The sequence below is a fragment of the Leucopleurus acutus genome (genome assembly GCF_964270905.1).
Source record: "Leucopleurus acutus genome assembly, chromosome: 6".
In the NCBI taxonomy this organism is placed as follows: Eukaryota; Metazoa; Chordata; class Mammalia; order Artiodactyla; family Delphinidae; genus Leucopleurus; species Leucopleurus acutus.
In genome coordinates, this window is record NC_139149.1 from 108,092,063 (window position 1) to 108,113,476 (window position 21,414).

At 38.2% G+C, this 21,414-nt stretch overlaps 1 protein-coding gene across 3 annotated transcripts in view; it reads right to left on the reverse strand.

Moving 5' to 3' along the window:
• Positions 1–21,414, reverse strand: part of SPHKAP (SPHK1 interactor, AKAP domain containing) — a gene marked incomplete at both ends in the record, with an annotated part of 129,347 nt that overhangs the window by 71,223 nt on the left and 36,710 nt on the right. For all 3 annotated transcript variants that reach the window (XM_082841138.1, XM_082841137.1, XM_082841136.1), the window contains one exon: positions 5,723–5,830. In XM_082841138.1, the coding sequence (XP_082697264.1) occupies positions 5,723–5,830 (108 nt within the window). The remainder of the gene's footprint in view (positions 1–5,722; positions 5,831–21,414) is intronic.

Consider the following 21,414-nt stretch of genomic DNA (forward strand, 5'->3'; position numbering starts at 1 on the left):
TTGTTTATTTTTGGTTCTATTTCCATTTTTCTAGGAGGTGGGTCAAAAAGGATCTTGCTGTGATTTATGTCATAGAGTGTTCTGCCTATGTTTTCCTCTAAGAACATGTCCTGTTTAACATACAATATGTACAGTTTTGAAGCATATTTTAAATTAATAATTACATTGTGAGCTTTCATTTCTATTATAAATTGTTGGAAGTCTCAATCCACTTACTTAATGCTTAGATATACATTGTAATTCCTTGAGACAGTAAACAAAGTCAATGATCTTAATTTTTATTATGTAACATTTTACCCACAACTTATAAGAGAGAATTTAGACTCAATTTTCAATCAAAATAAACTTATAAAATATTTCTCTTTAATAGTTTCAGGATCTAAGACATTGATAAATGTTATGGACTAGGTCGAAGACCTACCTCCAAATTACTACTGTATTATTTGTCCACACACTTTAGGTTCAGCCCTCAAATTATTTATCAAAAGCTCCTTCTCAGTTTTATTGATCACTTTTCTAGGTTTTGGTTTCTCCCATATGGCTTTCGTGGATATAGAGCCACCTAGTTTCTTTGGTGGCAGACTCTTTTCTCTACCATCCCTCTGTGTCATGCTTCCCAATAAAGTGTCCTTTCTAATTTATTGGCTTCTAGAAGCTTGGGAAGGTTCAGTGGAACTCTCATTGACTGAGACTCAAAAGTTTTCTCTGGGACTCTTGGATTTTTAAAATGTGTCCAGAGCTACTGCCCAGGGTGAGATGAGGTCACATGGACCAGCTCTACTGCCTCAGTGCAGACTTGCTTTGTCTGTTTTATCTAGAGCTTCTGTTTTGTTCAGTCTGGCTGACTCTGCCACCATTGTTTGATTTTTCACTTTAATGCAGGCAGCATTTAGCTTCTCTTTGAAAATCGTTGAATAGATATTTAAAGAATATTGCTTAGATCTACACTGTAATTCCTTGAGGCAGTAAACAAAGTCAATGAACTGAATTAGTAGCCTAAACAAGGGTTTCTGCAACTCTGGGCTCAACCTGAGTTTAAAATATTTACATTTCACACTGAAGTATGTAGAGATAAAGGGGCATCATGTCATTCTCAAAAGTTTTAGAGAGGAATCATATATGTGTGTTTACACACAGATGTATCAATGAATGCATGCACAAAGGAGAGGGTAAAGCTAATGCAGTAATATTTGAGCATTTAGGGAATCTGGGAATTCTTTGCCCTCTTCATGCAATTTTTCTGTAAGTCTAAAGAATTAAAAAATAAGTAGAAAAGTTGATTTTTTAAGGAAAAAAAACTTTAAAAGTTGTTTGAAAACTTGGTAAATATCTGGACTAGATAATGTAAATGTCTCTTCACAGTTCTATAATTATATATTTCCTTAATCATGTAAATCTAAATTTTTCCATAGACCAGCTTATCAAGTGGGGTGTTTGTCTCTTCTTTAACTTTTCTATTAAGTTTCAGAATAGACTAGGTCCCACTGAACAGCTGTCAAATATCTTCATAGTTTTACAATATCATGTATGGAATGTTGAAGGCTGCTTGAGAATCTGATTCATTTACTTACAAATTTATGGTAAATGTAACACATTTTCAAATGCCATGATTCATCGATTAAAATGCAGTCTAGAGGCTATAATTTACTTGTGGGGTGATGATAGCCAAAAGTCTTAAAATGATCAGTAAGGAAAGAGTCTGACTGTAACTATGAATAGTAACTATACCCCAATTTAAAAAAAAAGAAAACTATATGTTCAATTTCTTTTTAAAATATGTCTGTTCAAATTAAAAAAAAAAAGAATGTGAATTGTCAAGGTAATTTTAATGAAGCATTAAACCAAAAGATGGTTCTTGAAATATAAAAAATTAAATTCTAGTAAAGAGCAATAGGGGCTTAAAAAGTAATTATATTAGTTTTTTTTTTTTTTTTCTTCTTGCGGTATACACGCCTCTCTCTGTTGTGGCTTCTCCCGTTGCGGAGCACAGGCTCCGCACGCGCAGGCTCAGCGGGCGTGGCTCACGGGCCCGGCCACTCCGCGTCATGTGGGATCTTCCCGGACTGGGGCACGAACCCATATCCCCTGCATCGGCAGGCGGATTCTCAACCGCTGCACCACCAGGGAAGCCCTAAATTAGTTCTTAATTTAAAAAAGTCAAGGGTTCTGAAAAGTCCAAATCCTACCACTCATGTTAAGGACCTCTACTAAGATAATGCTTCTGCTGTTGGGTTTGAACAATGGCTTCCAATTTCATTATCCTCCTCCACATTTCCCTTTTAAATAATTAGGTTAAAAAAAGAACACGGTGAAGGTTGGTATATGATTTTTTTCTCAGAATGGCAAATCAGAATTAAAATTGTATAGTTTGATTGGAGAACTCTATTTACAAAAACAAAACCACAGTTTTCATATTTGATATCTTTTGAAAAAAATTTAAGGGTAAATTTCAGGGGCCTTCTAAGTCAGACTTCATGTTTGGCTGGCCTATAGCATTTCTTTTTTAAAAATTTTATTATTTTAAAAAACTTTTTATAGGAGTATACTTGATTAAAAATGTTGTGTTAGGGCTTCCCTGGTGACGCAGTGGTTGAGAGTCCGCCTGCCGATGCAGGGGATGCGGGTTCGTGCCCCGGTCTGGGAGGATCCCACGTGCCGTGGAGTGGCTGGGCCCGTGAGCCATGGCCGCTGAGCCTGCGCGTCCGGAGCCTGTGCTCCGCAGCGGGAGAGGCCACAGCAGTGAGGGGCCCGCGTAAAAATGTTGTGTTAGTCTCTGCTGTGCAGCAAAGTGAATCAGTTATACGTATACATATATCCACGCTCTTTTAGATTCTTTCCCATATAGGCCATTACAGAGTGCCCATTTCTGACAGCTTCAAACTGCTCTTCACTAAGACACCTCATTTTACCTGTGAAATGAAAGCAGTTCTTTATTGAGATAACGACCAAAAGTTATTTTTGAAGCTTGTTTGATGTTTGAGAACAAACAGCTGTACTGACCCATGCCCATAACACCCTGAAGGGTTTCTATGCCTGAGATTGTCCCTCAATAAAAATTCTAAATGAACATCTTGAAATCAGAAAACATTGGTCCTCGGAGGCACTTAGTTCTAAGAAACTGCAAATCCAGATACTTGGAGTTCAGCATGATGGATACCAAGCCAATCAAAACTGGATATAAAAAAGTTGGCTACTAAGTTTGATCAGGAAGAAATGAGTTAAAGAAGCAACAATGAACATAGGGTGGGGTACCCCAGAGTTATGAATAGAGTATAAAGCAATAAAATATGGGAAAGCTTTGCTACAGTTTCCTCAGAATCTGTTGTGATTATTTGTTAACAGATTTAGATTTGGGATTATTTCATAAGACTAATTTTTTAAATTAAACTTTAATGAAGATATTATTTTAAAATACATTTCTATTTTTTTAATTTAAATTACAACTTCATTGTTATCCTTTTGTGGATAATTTGTTTTGAAAAGGAATTAAGTCCTTTTCCCCTGACCATTTTAGTGACTCCTTCCTTGTGTATGGCTATTTTGATCAAGAGATCCTTGTCCTGTCAAGCATTGCTGTTGATCAACTCTATTTTCCTCTAGATAATAGCTTCCCCTCAGCAATGTCCAGCTCTGGATTCTGTTTCTTCTCCTCACCCTAGAAATCTGTGCCAAGTAAGAAAGAGAAATGACTCAGAAACTAAGAAAAAGTAACTACAAGATACTTTTTGAGAGATTGGTGTTCATTTTTCATAGGGATTCTGAAATTTTTTTAGTTTAAAGTCATAGACAATTTTTAACATTTGTGTCAGTTTCATTTATTATAAACTCTTGCAGGAAAACTAACCTTCCAGTATGCCTTTTACTTGTGTTTAGATTTTTCCCCTTTGGGGAAGTAGAGAAAGAACCATAAGGGCAGTATGAATCAGCTCGCTCAAGCTCACTGATGTCATCTGAAACTATAAAGGGACAAAGAATTAAGGAAGAAAGTCATACAGTTTTAAGTTCAAATTTGAGTTCATTGGGATTGGGGGCGTGTGAGTAGAGTTTTCTTACACTTAGGAAAGAAAATCCAATGGTAATCTTAAATTTGGCTATAAATTTACCATTTCTAATTGTAGATCTGCAATATAGATTCCAAAAATAAAAAGTTTAGAAAAGACCTCTTTGCCCTTTATTACACCATTTTTTGTGCCCCAACTTTGGTGCCTTCTCCAAATGGCAGACTCCTTAATACAGGAGCCGCTTTGATGACAACTTTGACTAGAGTGTAGATGCTGAGAGCTTTTACTCTCCATTTCTCTTCCTTTTACAATTCAAAGCTGTGTGATTAGAGATCCATATCAGCAAATGCCTGAATTTTCCACCTCGTCTCAGAATTGAATTTGCAAAGAAGGTATCGCTGTTAAATTATTTGCCACCTAAATCCTTTTTCGTTTTTCGCCAAAGATTTTTAAGCATCAACTGGTTTTCTGGACAAGGGATTGAAAAGTCCCCAAAATAGCAGGATCAAAATCATTTTGCCTAAACAAAGAGATTGAATTAAGTCTGTTGAATGGACTCTGCTTTCCTTGTGCTATGAGACTGCAGTGTGAAATGTTTTACATCCTCTGTCTGCCAGTTCTGGTTCTGCTCATTATATATAAAAAGCTCCTCCATCGCATTTTCAGCTTCCTTTTTTTTCTTTTTCTTTTTCTTTTTTTTTTTTTTTGCGGTACGTGGGCCTCTCACTGTTGTGGCCTCTCCCGTTGCGGAGCACAGGCTCCGGACGCGCAGGCTCGGCGGCCATGGCTCACGGGCCCAGCCGCTCCGTGGCCTGTGGGATCTTCCCAGACCGGGGCACGAACCCGCATCCCCTGCATCGGCAGGCGGACTCTCAACCACTGCGCCACCATGGAAGCCCTCTTTTTTTTCCTTTTAACAGAAATGCTGGCATGCAACTTACTCCAGGAATAGCTCAGAGCTGATGCTCTCAACTTAGTCATGAGAATTACATTTCTCTCCTCTTTGGAAATATTCTCCCCCAGTCTCTGTAATCATGACCCCATAAGAGCTAGGCGATTGCAGTTAAAATGAAACATATAGTTTTGTAGAACATATAGGAAGCAGACTACTTCATATAGGAAGGAGAAATCGCGTTGTTGATTTCTCGTATCAACAATACGCCCTTACATTCTAAGCCACAAGAAATATTTATCTATAAGGACGTCTCTTCCCTTGAAAAGGAGGGTTTTATACGTAAAGCTCAGATCCAGTATATAACATTAAAAAGCATGCCTGTATATTTCTTATGTTGAAAATGTTTTCAAATAATGACTATAACTTATAAGAATGGTAGAACATTTTTACACAGTTTTCATGTTGAAAAATACCTACTAGTAGGAGTTATAAAATATATTGAAAAGAATCCAAGAGCACTCTTGAATAGGCTTTATTTCTCATCATATGATGCTATTTCTGAATCTTTTACACAGTCAGTTTTGAAAATGAAAACATTGTTTTTCCTTTTCAGAGAAATGATAAGATTAATTTACCTGTTGAAATGAGCAAAGCAGAAGAATCATGAGCTTCTGCCTGTTATTTTGTTAACACTGTATAAACCAGTTATGTATTTTCAAAAGGATGCTTTCCAAATCTTGTACTTAATGATTATGTCCTTGGTAGGAGTACATACGCCCGACTTCCCACTTTCTCAGCCCGCATCCCCAGAGTTGTGTTTACTTACAGAAGCGCAGTTTTCAGACTTGTCTTCCACAAAACCAATCTGGCACGGCGTCCTCTGATTCTGCAGCCAGTAGTCTGTAGATTCCAGCAGGCTGTTGCTGCGGAGAACCTGAGGGAACCAAGACAAACTCCTCAGTGTTATTGGCAAGATTTTCTATTTAAACGAGGAACTCTTTTCTGAAGAATCCGTAAGTGTTTTGTTTGCCTCAGAGCATCTGGATATCAGAAAAAACTTCCAGGATAACAGCACCTCTAGAAGGTGTAAAATATTCCACCAGGAATCCACTTTAGAGGGATACATTGAAGTGAATACTGTTGTTTCTTCTCTCATCTAATTCAACATCTGGAAACTTCAGTGTACCTGTGACTTTTGCATAATTTGCATTGAAGTGATTTTTTTGGGGTATGGTTCAATTGGCAATAGGGAATCAAACTTCATTGAAGTGTTGGAACTCTTTTACATTCTACAATATGAACATTTTCGATTAAAAAAATGCAGTTTCTCCATTTGGTGCAATACTGTTACTGAAATTATGATTCTTTAGTTCTTCAGCTTTGATAATATATCTGTGAAATAGGGCACAGCTCTTCTAGAACACTTAGGATACTATATTAAATTTTAAAATGATTAGGAATAAGTAAGTGTCTTACAACAACCCTTTCCCTTGTAGAAGCAGTATGGTAAAGCAAAATCAATTTCAATACGTAAATGAACAACACCGACTGTGATTTACAAATGCCTTGTCTCTGGGCTTTGATTTTAAAGCAATGAAGAAAAATTGCATTTCTGAGCCAAAACATTCTGAAGATTCAATCTCATAAACAAACAAATGACTCAACTTCTGATGTGCCTTAACTCTATTCAAATATTGTATAGGATTTTTCTCATCTTATATAAGATCTCCAATGCTCTCCTGGTACCCTCTGCTTTATTAAGGTACATGTCCGCTACTATTTGACAACTACCTTCACTTAATTAATATAACACATTTAATCAGTTTGGTTAATGCCACAAAAATAGAATGACACTTCAATTACATTTCATTTGCACAGTGAAGGATTGTCTTGTTTTGTTCTATAAAGATAAAAGTACATTAATTTTTGTCTCTGCATGTTGAGTTAACCAAATATGTCTGACACATTTTTCTATAACATTTTTGTTTCAGCTAAGTGATATTATTACTTTTAAAACATTTTTCCCACTCAATGTTTATTATTCCTGGAGATGACAAATTTTCATCATTCTTTTCCAGAACAGTACAAAGAGACACTTTGATGAGAAGGTAATTGAATGACGAACTTCAGTTATCACTGCAGACTCAAGTTGGCAATGCCAAGATTTTATCTAAACTGTGGTTCTTAAAGTGTGAGCTGGGACCCCCTAGGGGTCACTGAGATCTTTCAGAGAGTCCAGAAGTCAAACTATGCTTATTATAATACTAAGATTTTATTCACCCTTTTCATTCGAATTATCTCACGAGTACTCAGTGGGGTTCTCCAGGGTCCACACGAGGTGTGATGGTGTAACAGGCTGACTGCAGAAGCAAATAGGAGAGTCTAGCTGTCTTCTTTTAAGTCAGATATTAAGAAGATTTGCTAAAAATGTAAGATGAAATTACTCTTCTCATTAAAGTGTTTTGTTTTGGAAAACATAGATATTTTCCATAAAAATATGTATGTTAACATGTAATGTGTTTGTTATTATTTTAAAATAATTTTAAATTATTTTAATTTTAATTTAATTAATTTTTAATTAATTTTAAATTATGGTTATTTAAATTGTTACTGTTATTTTAAAATTACACATATTTAGAATTTTCTTAGCTTTTTTTCTATGAATTATAACTTTATATAGCTTCTTTAAGTTTCAGTATTTTCATTTCTTTCTATGTGGCATCAGACTTCATCAAAACATGCTGAAAATACAATTTAGTATATAGCAAAAGCTGTTTTTTATAATTTTTATTTTATATTGACGTATAGTTGATTAACAATGTTGTGTTAGTTTCAGGTGTACAAAAAAGTGATTCAGTTTACATGTATCTATTCTTTTTCAACTTATTTTCCCATTTATGTTATTACAGAGTATTGATATGTCAACCCCAAACTCCCAATTTATCCTTCCCTGCCACCTTTCCCCTTTGGTAACCATAAGTTTGTTCTCTAAGTCTGTTTCTGTTTTGCAAATAAGTTCATTTGTATCATTTTTTTTTGATTCTGCAAGTAAGTCAGACAAAGACAAATATCATATGATATCGCTTACGTGTTGAAATTTTCTTAGCTTTAATTTATAATATGGAAAATATCAATAAGTATAAACCCTACAATCAGAAGCTTCATGAGGTCCCCAACATTTTTAGAGTGCAAAGGAATTTTGAGTCCAAAAAAATAAAATTGAGAACCATTGATCTAGACTAACTTTATTTAAAGAAGAAAAAGCTTCTCAGTCCACCTCCTCCACTGCCATTCACTTCTACTTTCAGCATATTTAGAATAGAATTTAAGAGACTGGACATTAGTGATCTAACTGCATTGAAATCTAAACCTGGTCATTAGTAGCAGGAAGACCTTAGGTGGTTGCCTAAAATCTTGAGTCTAGGTTTCTACACCCGTGAATGGAGAGAGTAACACCCACCTGGTGGTGGGATCATTGGGGTATTCAGTGAGATGACAAGTGTCAAACACTTCAGCATGCAAGATGACAAGTCATCCTCTCAATACATGGTTCTCGTTGTTACTATTTGATACGAACTTCAAAGGAAAATAGAAAATTGGAAGCCTTTGCCTGAAATTAGTGGATTGAAAGCATTTCAGATGGATGAAGACAAATTTTCTTCAGCAAATATTCTGACCTAAGGTGTAACTTCAGTTCAACATTTTGTAGTATTACTGGTTGCAGCAACTATTTTTTTGCGTGCTTAGAATGTGCTGGGAAATGTGTTACATTTTTCATATATTTATCTATTACTTTTAAATTTAGTCCTTAGTGCAGTACTATAAGGTAGGAATTAAAGAGAAGGATCTTCATGGCAATTGTCATTTTGCAGATGAAGACCTTGAGGTTCAGAGAGATTTGAGTTCCTGCCCCAAGCTGCTCAGAGCTGGACTTTGAATTTGGTTTTGAAGGTACCAAGTCTGTGAGTGAACTCATTTAACAATGTTGCCTTGCATAACCCCTGCAGATGGGTGTGATTTGGGGTATGTTTCTGAAGCGTTTTGTGCCTCTAATTTTTGTAAACATAACTACGTTTACTCTGCATCATAATAATGTTAGAGATTTTAAATGGAAGCATCAAATGAACATACCAGTTAAGAATACTTTGCAATGCAGTTTAATAACTCCTCTGACTAAAAATCCCTTCTTAGCCATTTCAAAGCTCACTCCACAGAAATTAGGCCCTGGACCTTTTCTGTATTCTAACGTATTCAAAGCACATGTATCATGGTTGCAACAAACTGTGTGTCAACAGGAGAAAACAACTGCCCCTGATCGGAGCTTATGAATTATTCCTGTCTTAAGTCAGCCCTAAGCGGGGGCAGAGTTCAGACACAATTCACTTAGGTCTTCCAGAAAAGTGGTGGGCTGGACTGGCATATTTTCCAGGTGAAACGCAGAGAGTCAGAGATGCAAATGCCGAAAGGCATCACCCTGACACTTCCACACTGCAAGATTCCCAAGGCCATGAAAAAGACTGTCTCATGGTGAGGCTGACTGAGAGAATTGTCAGCTACCTAACAGATTTCTCCCGTGTTGATCTTCTCTGATATAGGGAAATAGCACAGAAAGATTAATATGTTGAGTCTTCTACTATAAGGGCATTTTTTGCACCTATTTTAAACATAAATAATAACTAAACATATACAAAGATCTTGTTCTGCCCTATCCTAAGAGGGGGGAAAAAGTCGACAGCTTTATGGACCTGCTTACTCAGTGGAAAATGCTAGAAAGACTTCCCATTTGGCTATTCCATATCCTTTGGATCCTAAGTGTCTTCTCAAAGGTCCATCTTTGCTTTAGAGGAAACAGAAATGTCAGAGCGAGGAAGTGAAATTTAAAGTGCCACCTAAATCTTTCAATTGCTTAAGAACAAATGTTTTGAGGAGAACATCTTTCATGAGAATATTCATTCACGGTGTAATTTTAAAATGTGAATTTTATTCATCATAATTTAAAAAATAGTTTATTTGATCTTATCAATAATTAAAATACATTTCATTGATATTTAGAGATTATTAATTATTTAATACTTATATTCGTTCATGATTGACCAAAAAATAATACATTTAATTGAGAACTCTCTGGGCTAAGGCCCTAATAGATGTTATCTGAATTAAACTTCTAGACTTACGAGGTAGAATTTGAGGGCTAACATGTGAAATGCGCTTAAAACAGTGCTTGGCATATAGCAAGTGTTCAATAAACATTTGCTATTATAAAAATTATTATTCTGTTTGCCCAGACTTAGAGGGGTCAATAATTTTCTTGTTAGTGGAGAGCTAGCATTTGAGCCAGGCTCTCTGGTCCCAAAGCCCCCATTAGGCATGGCTCCATTGCAAGCTGGTGAAATCACATAATTTCTCATCCTTGGATTCTACCAAACACATGTCTATGTATTTATCCATCTCTCCCTCACAGGCCTGGTCTGGGTGGTCAGGAGCTTTGAGCTCCAGCCTGACCCTACTGTCTGTGTGGTCAGGCTACCCAGCAGCTCCCAGCCTCCGTTTGTCCTTTGTATACAATTAAATCCTGTGATCTGAAGGGCCATATTCTACACGGAACTTCAGTAATTCTCTGCCTTCCTCCTCCTTTCATTCCTTCTGCTGTTCCAACTCCCAAATACATTAAGAGCCAAATAAGCAAAGAAAATAAAAATGCAGGTTTCAATAAACCACTTAGAATCATACGTTAAGCAATTTTAACCCGTGAAAAGCTTTTGGTGTAATGGTTTAGCCAAGCCATTAGAAAAAGAGGAATGCTTGAAAGAAGAATATGTGCTTGAGAATTTAATGATTTTGAAGCTTTATGAATCTAATCTCCCTGCTGAGACAGTCACTTTCTGATGGCGGGGAGGGAAAGAGAAAAACTCACCAGGCTCTCAATGGCTCATTCATTTATCTGCTATTTTTAGCTGCAGGTTCAATTATTTCAGATGAAGAGCTAATAACAAACATGCTGTGCATTCAATAGTTTGAAATAACAAGGGCACATTTTCTCTTAAAATTTCATGAGCGTCCTAAGCAATGGAGAAAGAGTGTTCTGCTCTCTTGCACAGTGACTTTCCTCTTTTATCTAGAGAAGCAAGTTGTAGGAATTTAGTATTGATATGGCATGGGGAGGGGAAAATGGACTCCTGGTAACCTGGACACAGCTCTAAACATTGCTGGGCAGAAAAAAATAATAGTAATTAGATTGGAGAAGACAGTAATTTAAGGTTAGTCACAGAGGTTTGGAGGCAGAGCTGATATTCTCTTCCATCTCATCACTTACTGAGTGATCTTGGGCAAGTCATTAAGCTTCTGCAGGACTTAGTTTTTGCATTTATTACAGGAGGATGATTACAGGCACTTCAAGAAGTTATTCCAAGGCTCAAATAAGAGAAGGTTCATGAAGGACTACCCTCTTAACCGAGTAGGCAATTGATAGGGGATGGCTTTTATTATGAGAATGCAGTGAAGTTTAGAAAACACATTTTCCATCTTAGCAGTGTCTTGATCTCCGCACAGCACCTGGCGGTTTCTCTTTATTTCTATTTGTGGGGCTGCATTCGTATTTTACCCCTCTCGCTTCTCTCATCTCCTCCTTCACTCAATATTCGGTCAACAGAGGTTCATTGAACTGTTTTGATGTTTGACACTGGGAATATTAAGATGAACGAAATGACTGCTGTGCCTTGGGAATTAAACTCTAAGAGGGGAGAACAAGCGCTGACTGGCCCGTGATAGAGAAAGCAGGTGCTATGATCAGGACGATCCGTGCCAGAGATCACCCAGGATGGAGTAGCCAGTTCAACCTGCGGAAGGTTGAGACTGTGCACTTGACCCTCATGTCAAGTGGAAAGATGCGTCTGAGTTGTCTGGGGATGTTGGAGAAGGTTGGGAGAACATGTCTCTCTTTCTAACTAGCTTTCCTCTCTGATGCCCTAAAAGGGAGTATCCCCTCTGCATAGGGCCTCAGCGTGTTGCTCTTTCCACCCCTCACAACCCTTTTCCTCGGAGATCTTATTGACTCTCTGGGTACTAATTCCCGCCTGGGGGGATGACTCACTGGTCTACGACTTCATCTTTGACCTTTCTCTAGAGCTTGGCTTTTCACAGTTCTAGCTGTTAGTTATTTTTCTTGGATCTCCTGCTGTCACCTTGGACTCTTTGTGTCTAAACCCAAAGCCTTCCCTCCCCAATTCCGGCCCTTAAAAGAAACCTGACTCCCTGACTTCTGTATTTGCGGTTAATGGAAGAACAATTCTCTCCTACCCTGGCTTGAAACGTCTGTGCCATCTGGAACGCCTCTTTATCTGTTTCTAGTCTTATATTTTGCTCTAATTTTTTCTTTAATTCACTTAACATTTAAGTACATGCTCTAGACTAGTCTCTGGGTAATACAATAGTGAATAATGCAGACCCGATCTCCACATTTATGGAACTTAAAATCTGGCATGGAAACCCAGCAGTAAATAAAGGAGCACTGAAATACACTTCATACACTTCTAATTATAAATCGTGGTAGGTAGTATAAAGAAATTCAACACGGTGCAGTGAAGAGATGGGATGATACTTGGGAAGGGCAATTAGGGAAGGCTGGACACCCACAGGGTCCTTAACAATTACAATTGTTAACGTTGTAATGGTCTGTCTCTTCTATCTCCTTCACCCCTTGCCTCTCAAATCCATTTAGCTTACTGAAACCAGAATCAGAGATAAGTTCTAGCCTTTGAAGACAAACCTGGTTTCAAATTCCGGTTTTTCCATTAATTAACTGTGCAACCTAAGGCGGTCACTTAACCTCTTTGAGGCTCAGTTTTTCCACCTACAAAATGAGGTCGGTGTTGCACCCACAATGAGGAATTTTTTTAGTAGACATTAAAAATACGAAACACACACAGTATCTGACTACTCTAGGTGTTCACAAACACTGAATAGTGAATAATAAATAGCTATTATTGTCACAAATATGATTACTGATGTTATGTAATTCTCTCCCAAGCCTTTAACCTCAGTTGATTAATTGACCCAATAAACATTAGCATTGTACCATCTATTCCTACTGGAAACCAGACCAGGCCCTGGGGAACAAGGAAGGACATATTTGCTCAGTGAGCCCCAAATTTTATGGGCTTATTGTCAAACTATGGCCTAGTATTCAAGACAGAACCTAATTCAGCTCCCACCTGTTAATCATTTCATGAATAGGTATTAAGCGCCAATGTTCAGGATACTGAACTATGCCCAGTTTAGGTGTTTTCCCGGCTTTGTCGCCAATACTTTCTCTGCACACACCCTCTGCTAGAATCTCCCACTTACTAAAAGAGCTCCAACTTCTAGACTTTATAATGCACATGCTTTTCCTCATATCTTTCCACCAGCTCCCTGAACTTTTTCCCAGAAGTTCCTTCCCAGCTATCAAGATATAATTGAAACCAACCCCTTTTCCCTATCAAATGTTTCTTCTTCATGATGAAAACAATTTTTTATCTCAGAATTTTGGAATGCGCACGCATGTCTTGTCCTTCCCACTATATGATATGAGTATTATTTCTGCAAGGCTTTTGTTTTCCTCAGAGATTTTATGGAAAGGTTACAAAGAATTTTTATGTTGAGCAAATTTCCATTTTCTACTTCTGTACTATCAAATATTGTCAGATTTTATTTTCTGATAATTGTAAGTATAACGATGTTAAGAAGCATCAAAGCCCTTAAAGAGAAAAATTTCAAACACAAAATGCTACATTTACCTAATGTATGTATCATGATTAATGATGGAATGGTGCTTAAAATTAATTGAATAATGTCATCAGAACAATGAACTCATTCTTCAAAAGCAGAGATTTATCGTTCCCCCAACCCCAAACAGGTAGACTCAGAGAAGTTAAGATGTGTTGGGATTTTGAGACATTGACTCTCTCAGCTGTCTGGAGGCTGGAGAGAACCTGGGTTGTCCATTCCAGGGCAAGCGCCTCTGGCCATCTGCTTATTCAAGAGTTCCAAACAAATATTATTTTAAAAAATATGTATAATAATGTGGAAAAGATTTGGAAACACCGTCTAAAGAAATCATCCTTTCAAATGGTGCACTTCATTTTCATGAATGTGCGCTGGAGATGAGGAAAGAAAAAGCAAGAGGAGCGATAAAATGAAGGAAGCCAGATAAGTGCATTAATAGAGTTCTGAGCATCCCTCAGAGAAGAATCTCCAGGCCCTTATTGCTGTTCTAGCCGTTTTCTAGGAAACTCAATTAAATTTTTCTTACACAAAGAGATTGTAATGTGAGCAGGGCAATTAGATTTGCATAGTGAGTGGTAAAGATGGCAGAGAGTTGATAAGAATGATGTTAGGGAAGAACGAAGGCAGCTATTCATCAGCTATTATTACCTATTTGCTCTGCAATAAACAGTGGCATCTCTACTGCTGGTAACATTTTCTTCATAGAGATATCACATCCCTATAAAATTCACTCTTTTATCAATTACAGGAAAAAATCTGTAAAAAATACAAACACATGGAGGCTAAATAATACGCTGCTAAATAACCAAGAGATCACTGAAGAAATCAAAGAGGAAATCAGAAAATACCTAGACACAAATGACAATGAAAATACGACGACCCAAAATCTATGGGATGCAGCAAAAGCAGTTCTGAGAAGGAAGTTTATAGCAATACAATCCTACCTCAAGAAACAAGAAACATCTCAAATAAACAACCTAACCTTACATGTAAAGCAATCAGAGAAAGAAGAACAAAAAAAAAAACCCCAAAGTTAGCAGAAGGAAAGAAATCATAAAAATCAGATCAGAAATAAATGAAAAAAAATGAAAGAAACAATAGCAAAGATCAATAAAACTAAAAGCTGGTTCTTTGAGAAGGTAAACAAAATTGACAAACCATTAGCCAGACTCATCAAGAAAAAAAGGGAGAACACTCAAATCAACAGAATTAGAAATGAAAAAGTAACATTTTTCATTTCGTTTTCAAAAGTAACAACTGACACTGCAGAAATACAAAGGATAATTTTGTGTAATTTTACACACTTATTTTATGTTGAGTTAATCTGTGCCTTAGCGAACTTTTTGGAGAACTCTGTAATCTTTTGTTTTCCACTCTGGGATATGATACCTTTTCATTACCTCACAGCGAAACTCTATTGCTTATTTAAAGCACACTGAACTCCTAAAAAGAGACAAGAAAACAAACTGGAAATTAAATTATTGTGTGGAGGGAAAAAAGTGGCATAGAAAACTCAGTGGTTTCGTCTCAGTTTCTCAGAAGGTTGAATTAAATGTTAAGATAACATTTTCCTTTTAATGATGATTCTTCTGGCTGACTGCCTGACGTTTTATGTATTTAGCCTCCTTTGACAAAAGGGGGAAACTGTTTCCAAAGTATGAATAATCATGTTTGATTATTCATAGGACATATTCTGCAATGATCATCTGGTTGGATGTGAAACATTCTTGCATTACACGACTGACACCTAGTACAGTTTGGAAATCTTGTAATTGATTATTACAAAAGTATTGGAAAACAATGGAGTTCTTTTAAGGTCTTGGAACTAGCAATTCTCCACTGTCAAGGAGCAGATCAAAGGCATAGATGGTTTGGAAATTTGGGAAGGAAATGCTTAGCAGCGGATCTGCAATTCTTTCTCTCTTTACTGTGGAGAATGGTGGGAGGGAATACCCCCAGAGAAGAAAGAAGGTGACATTCTCATATCTCGTTATAAACATACTAACCTCAAGATAAACTGTACTCTTATAGCGAGAGAGTCCTTATCTATGGGATGCTTTTAGCAATCCTGATCGAACTAAGCTTGCCTCTGGGAAATAAATATGAAATATACTGATTTATAAATATTTCTGACAAATGTCACACATGCAAGTAACTGAGTATAAAATGGAAATGTTTCACGAACAAAAGGGCTCTCTTCTTTGAAATTAATGTCCCCATGTATGTAATCTGGAGACTTTGTATATTAACCAGGCACAGAGTTTATCCTAATGTGGCAAGAAATGAACTAGGTAGACAGTTTCAGATCTCTCCCTGCTTTTCTTGTGCCACACAATTACTCTGTCCTGGAAGCTACATTGTATATCAATGCAATCACAAGAAAGGTATAAGAGCACAGAGGGCAATTCAGCAGTATCAAGCCATGCTTGTTTACTTCTGCCACATCACACTTCAGCCAGTCGGCTGGCTGAAGAATGCTTTGAAAGTTGATCAGAGCTTTCTCCACATGAAAATGAAAACCAAGTTTGAGTCTCAAGTATAAAATACAAGAGTTTCAAACACAGATATACTCAGGAAATGCTATTATAGTATAATTTATGAATGGTCTGATTTAAAGAGAGTCAAATTAGACCTACATGGAGGACAGCTGATTAATTGCTATTTAATTGCTATTTAGATGCAGTATAATGCTGTCATGTTGATATGACCAGTGATGGAAATGTGATTTTTAATGTTAGGAGAAGCAAAAGATAAGAAAAAACGCACGTGTAGGAAAACACATGATGTGTATCTAGACCTACCATTGACTTTGTATGATTTTTCTGCAAAGTGTAAGTAGCGCGGATTTTGCTGTTCATCAAAGGGACAGCGGATTTGGCCACCTATCCCTTGAGTACTGATGTGTACCTTTGGCCTTTGGCAATTATAAGAAAGTGGCATTTCTCATGTCTTGACTCTTCCTTGGAAGAAGCTGCTGGGAACAACTACCTTCTAAGATGTCAGCATATGGACACATAATTTGCTAAGGTTCACACCTGCTTCTTGGATAGTCCTCATTCTGGAGAGTGTGAGCCCTCATCTGGATCTTTTAGGGCAGGTCTCCGTCTCAACATGTAGAGATAAGCCTGGTAAATGTGGTCATGCACATGACAGGGCTCATTTCCAGAGATTCATGAGCCAGAAGGCCCCTATGGAGGACTCTTCAAGTTCATCTGAGCCAAATCTTTCCGTCCCATTCTGGCAGAATTGAAAAGTGGGCACTTTTATCAGAAGGGTGAGCCTGGCCAGATACAGGGAAGGTGGATGCTGTTAGGACTGGTGGGGAACATGGTGTTTACTGCCGGCTACAAGGCTGAGAGGGTTGCTTACATGGAGGACTGGAGGGAAAGAGATGAGAACCTTAAGGCTAGTGATGGGGAACCCTGGGATGGTAAGATATTCTAAAGGCCCACAGAGAGAAAAGAGAGTTTTGAATGCCAGATTAGATATTTAAAAGAATTTAGACCCCCTCTCAGTTTTGGATAGAGATATTGAATACCTAATATAAAGGTTTGATGTAATTGCAATAATTCAGGAAAAAAGATCACTTGCCTAGTTTCAATAGTGCAACATCACTCTCAATTCCACAAAATGTTTTAAGCTATTCTGGGTTTTCAGAGTCCTACTTTTTGGTTAAAAAAAAAAAAGAAAGAAAAGGAAAGGCACTGCAAAATCCTTCCAGGAGTTCTTCACACACAGCAAAAAGGACGCTCAAGGAACGGAGCTGTAGAGAACAGAATAAGACTAGCATATTGGAGTCTCAAGTACTCTATATAGCAATTGTTGGCAGGAAGGAGAGGTGGTGTGGAGTCCTGAATAGAAGTCTTGACTTTTGAAGTAAGAAGCTGAATCATATTCAAACTGCAAAGTGAGCCATAATTGCTGGTTTGCAACAAAGTTTCCCATGTAAGATTACTGAATTGACATTTTCCAAAGAATAAACTCGCCATGTAGCACATATAGCCCCACCTCTCTAAAGTTCAGTGTGGACCAGCCTGCTTTAAAGGCAAGAGAAGACATTCATCATTTCAACCTGCTTTTGGTGAAGGCAGAGGAAATTAGTCTCCACCAGAGCCCGCAGCATCTTTGTTCTGGCCTCAGTGCAACCTTGAAGCCTCCAGGATGTCAGTGTGGCTCAGCACATGAGGAAGTTTCCTTAGGCAGTCAGCGAAATGGCCCCCAGAGGGAATTCTGTGGCTGGCTCTTTAGATGCAGCTTGGCTGAATCTGAACCTGTGAACTCACTACCTTGTCTCTTAGCTCTTCTTCCTAATGACCTCAATGACACCACCACTCATGGATGTCTTGGTTCAAATAGTCAGAGTTCGTGGTTCTGTTCAACTCTCAATGTCATGGAGACCTATTGACCTTGACTTCCAAATGTGTCTCATCAGAGTTCGTTTTTCCCTCCTCCCACTGCCTGTATACAGATTCTGCCTCTCTGTTCCCTGCTTCCCTATCCACTTCAGCTATGCTTCCCCTGGCATCCCAGACTCCACTCTCCCTTTGCTCTAAGGAATTATCTTTAGAACTACTATATTAACCATCTTCAAATATCACTTTTAGTAAGACAACTATTTCTTTTTTTTTTTAGGTCGTTTTATTGCTGGACAATGCACACTTTTCTTTCTAAAAAACGTATATATATGTATTATATATACATATTATATAATAGATACATATTTTTTTTCCCCAGCACCACGTGGCATGTGGGATCCCAGTTCCGTGACCAGGGATCGAACCCACGACCCCTGAATTGGAAGTGCAGAGTCTTAACCACTGGACCTCCAGGGAAGTCCATACTGTCTAATTCTTTTCTTAAAAATCTCCCTGTTTATTCAATGCCCCTGATTACTCCTGCAGGAGGGCAATAAAACAAGACACCTAGCAGTTTAACAATATTTGGATAGGCCATTCTCTGGTATCAAAATCTGAGCCTGGGGCTTCCCTGGTGGCGAAGTGGTTGAGAGTCCGCCCGCCGATGCAGGGGACGCGGTTTCGTGCCCGGGTCCGGGAGGATCCCACATGCCGCGGAGCGGCTGGGACCGTGAGCCATGGCTGCTGAGCCTGCGCGTCCAGAGCCTGTGCTCCGCAGCGGGAGAGGCCACAGCAGTGAGAGGCAGGCCCGCGTACAGCAAAAAAAACAAAAACAAAACAAAACAAACAAACAAAAAAATCTGAGCCTGAAAATCACTACCAGGTTGCTTGATCAGAAGAGAGTATTTACAGAGTTCTGAGTAGTTTACACTTCAGAGGGAAAAGCCTTGTGTCTTCCTTCTATAGAAAGGTGGCTATGGCTCAATTATGCTGGCTTTGTATTAAATTTTATTTATTTAGTTATGTATTTTTAAAAGCCCTTCCTTCCTTTAAAGAAACAGTTTCTAGGGCTTCCCTGGTGGCGCAGTGGTTGAGTCCGCCTGCCGATGCAGGGGACACGGGTTCGTGCCCCGGTCCGGGAAGATCCCACATGCCGCGGAGCAGCTGGACCCGTGAGCCATGGCCGCTGAGCCTGCGCGTCTGGAGCCTGTGCTCTGCAACGGGAGAGGCCACAACAGTGAGGCCCGCGTACCGCAAAAAAAAAAAAAAAAAAAAGAAAGAAACAGTTTCTACAAATACAGAATATTATAGCTATTTTCCATCATGTACTTCCTAGAATTAATACTGAGCCTTTTGGCCAAGAGCAGTATAATTCTGACTAATAAAAATGTCTTTAGAGATATGGATCAGATTCTGAAAAAGCTTCTCAGTTTGTATGCCCATGCCTGCACACATTAATTGAATTGCTTTTGTTAATTACATGTCATCAAAATGATATGGGCTTAGATGAAAATGTATATTACAGAGTAGGATGAAACATCAAGGAGCTTCCATTCTGTTCTTCAGATGTATCTGTGCCACTGTTGACAGCAAATTTTTTTTTTTTTTTTGTGGTACGCAGGCCTCTCACTGCTGTGGCCTCTCCCGTTGCGGAGCACAGGCTCCGGACGCGCAGGCTCAGCGGCCATGGCTCACGGGCCCAGCCGCTCCACGGCATGTGGGATCTTCCCGGACCGGGGCACGAACCCGTGTCCCCTGCATCGGCAGGCGGACTCTCAACCACTGCGCCACCAGGGAAGCCCGACAGCAAATTTAAGTCAGTTTAAAGGAGGTCAGTCACACCAAAGAATGCTCTTGAAACTTCAGAGAGCTGATCAGATGTCATATTAAGATCAAACTTTGCCTCTGGGAAACTGAAATGTTATCAGCCTGCTGCCTTTGATAAGTCAAAGTTTAAGGTGGATTTAATTAACATGACATAAAAATAGAAGGCTTTTGAGGTATTGATTCTTCTCCAACAATTCTTTCCTCACATGAATCCTATTCAGAGACTTGGTTCCACTATATCCCAAGTTACAAATCTTCAGTCCATCAAGTAAAACATGCATTGAAAATGTCCAGCTATTGTGGAAATATGGCATTGACTATAATTCTTTCAAACTAGAGGAAACTCTAACAGATACTCAACACAATGAAGGCACAATGCATGTTACGTCCAGATTCGTTTCTAAATTTTACTTATATAAATTTTGCCCTTGTATAAAGATTATTTACTTGGAACTAGTAATTATTGAGCACCAACTATGTGCCAAGGACTTACACAAAACTTTCTGTATATAAACGTCACACCAACCCTAAGACATCTGACTCAGAGAAGTTACATCACTGGCCTAAGATCACACAGTAAAAAGAGAAACCTGGAATTTAACTCAGGACTTTGGATTCCAAGTCCAGCTTTGTTACACAACATTTCACTACCTCCCTTTAGATAACAGAGTTTGATTTATTATAGAGACAATATAGGGACCTTTCACTTAGTGTTTAACAGACATAAAAGGATAACATTTATAATAATTTAGCTCATTTAATGGAAAGTCCCTATGATTCAGTTTCACAAAGGTGGTTGCATTTGTCTTGTAAGGAAGAATTGTCCTATGAGAGGAGGAAACATCAGGGAATGTCCGTGTGAGATACAATTTTAAGAGATGCCACGGAGAGCTCCAGTATTCCCTCTCCACCAGCAGCTCTCTTTCTTTCTCTCAATTTTTTTCTGGCAATATTTGGAATACTATCATTTAAATGCATTATTTTACATATATTAAAACTTCCCCTGGGTCTTGGTGCTCATTAAATTAGGGTGACATAGGGGTTAGCTTACATCCCAACTTGGATGGATTGATGCTTTGTGATAAATGGAATTCTGAAATCATGTCCAGGCTCAATGAGCTCAGTTGTCAATGTCAGTTAAGGGAGGGGGCAATCGAACTAGTTTAGCAGTAGTAGTAGTTAAGTAAAAATAGATCTTATTTTTGCAGTCACTATTTTATTGTGATTGCAATTTTTTTGCTTTATTTTAAGCAATCACTAACACCTCAGTGTGAATTTATCTGATAACTTTCTTAGCGCTTAGAGGAAGGGGAGAAGGAAGAGAAAGAATAATTCTGAAGCTAGAGCTGGGATAATGGTATAACATTGTGCATACCAGGGAAATTTTGAGAGCAAAAGGGGAGTCTATCCACAAAATTCCAGGAGAGTATATATAGACTGTGACTAGATGATATGGTAATCTTAGCTCTGGGGAAAGACTTACTGATAAAAACATATATTAAGGAGTTAATAAGTCCTTCAAATAAGACCACCAAAGTCTTTTTCCTGATGATATGGCTTTTTCACTCCTATG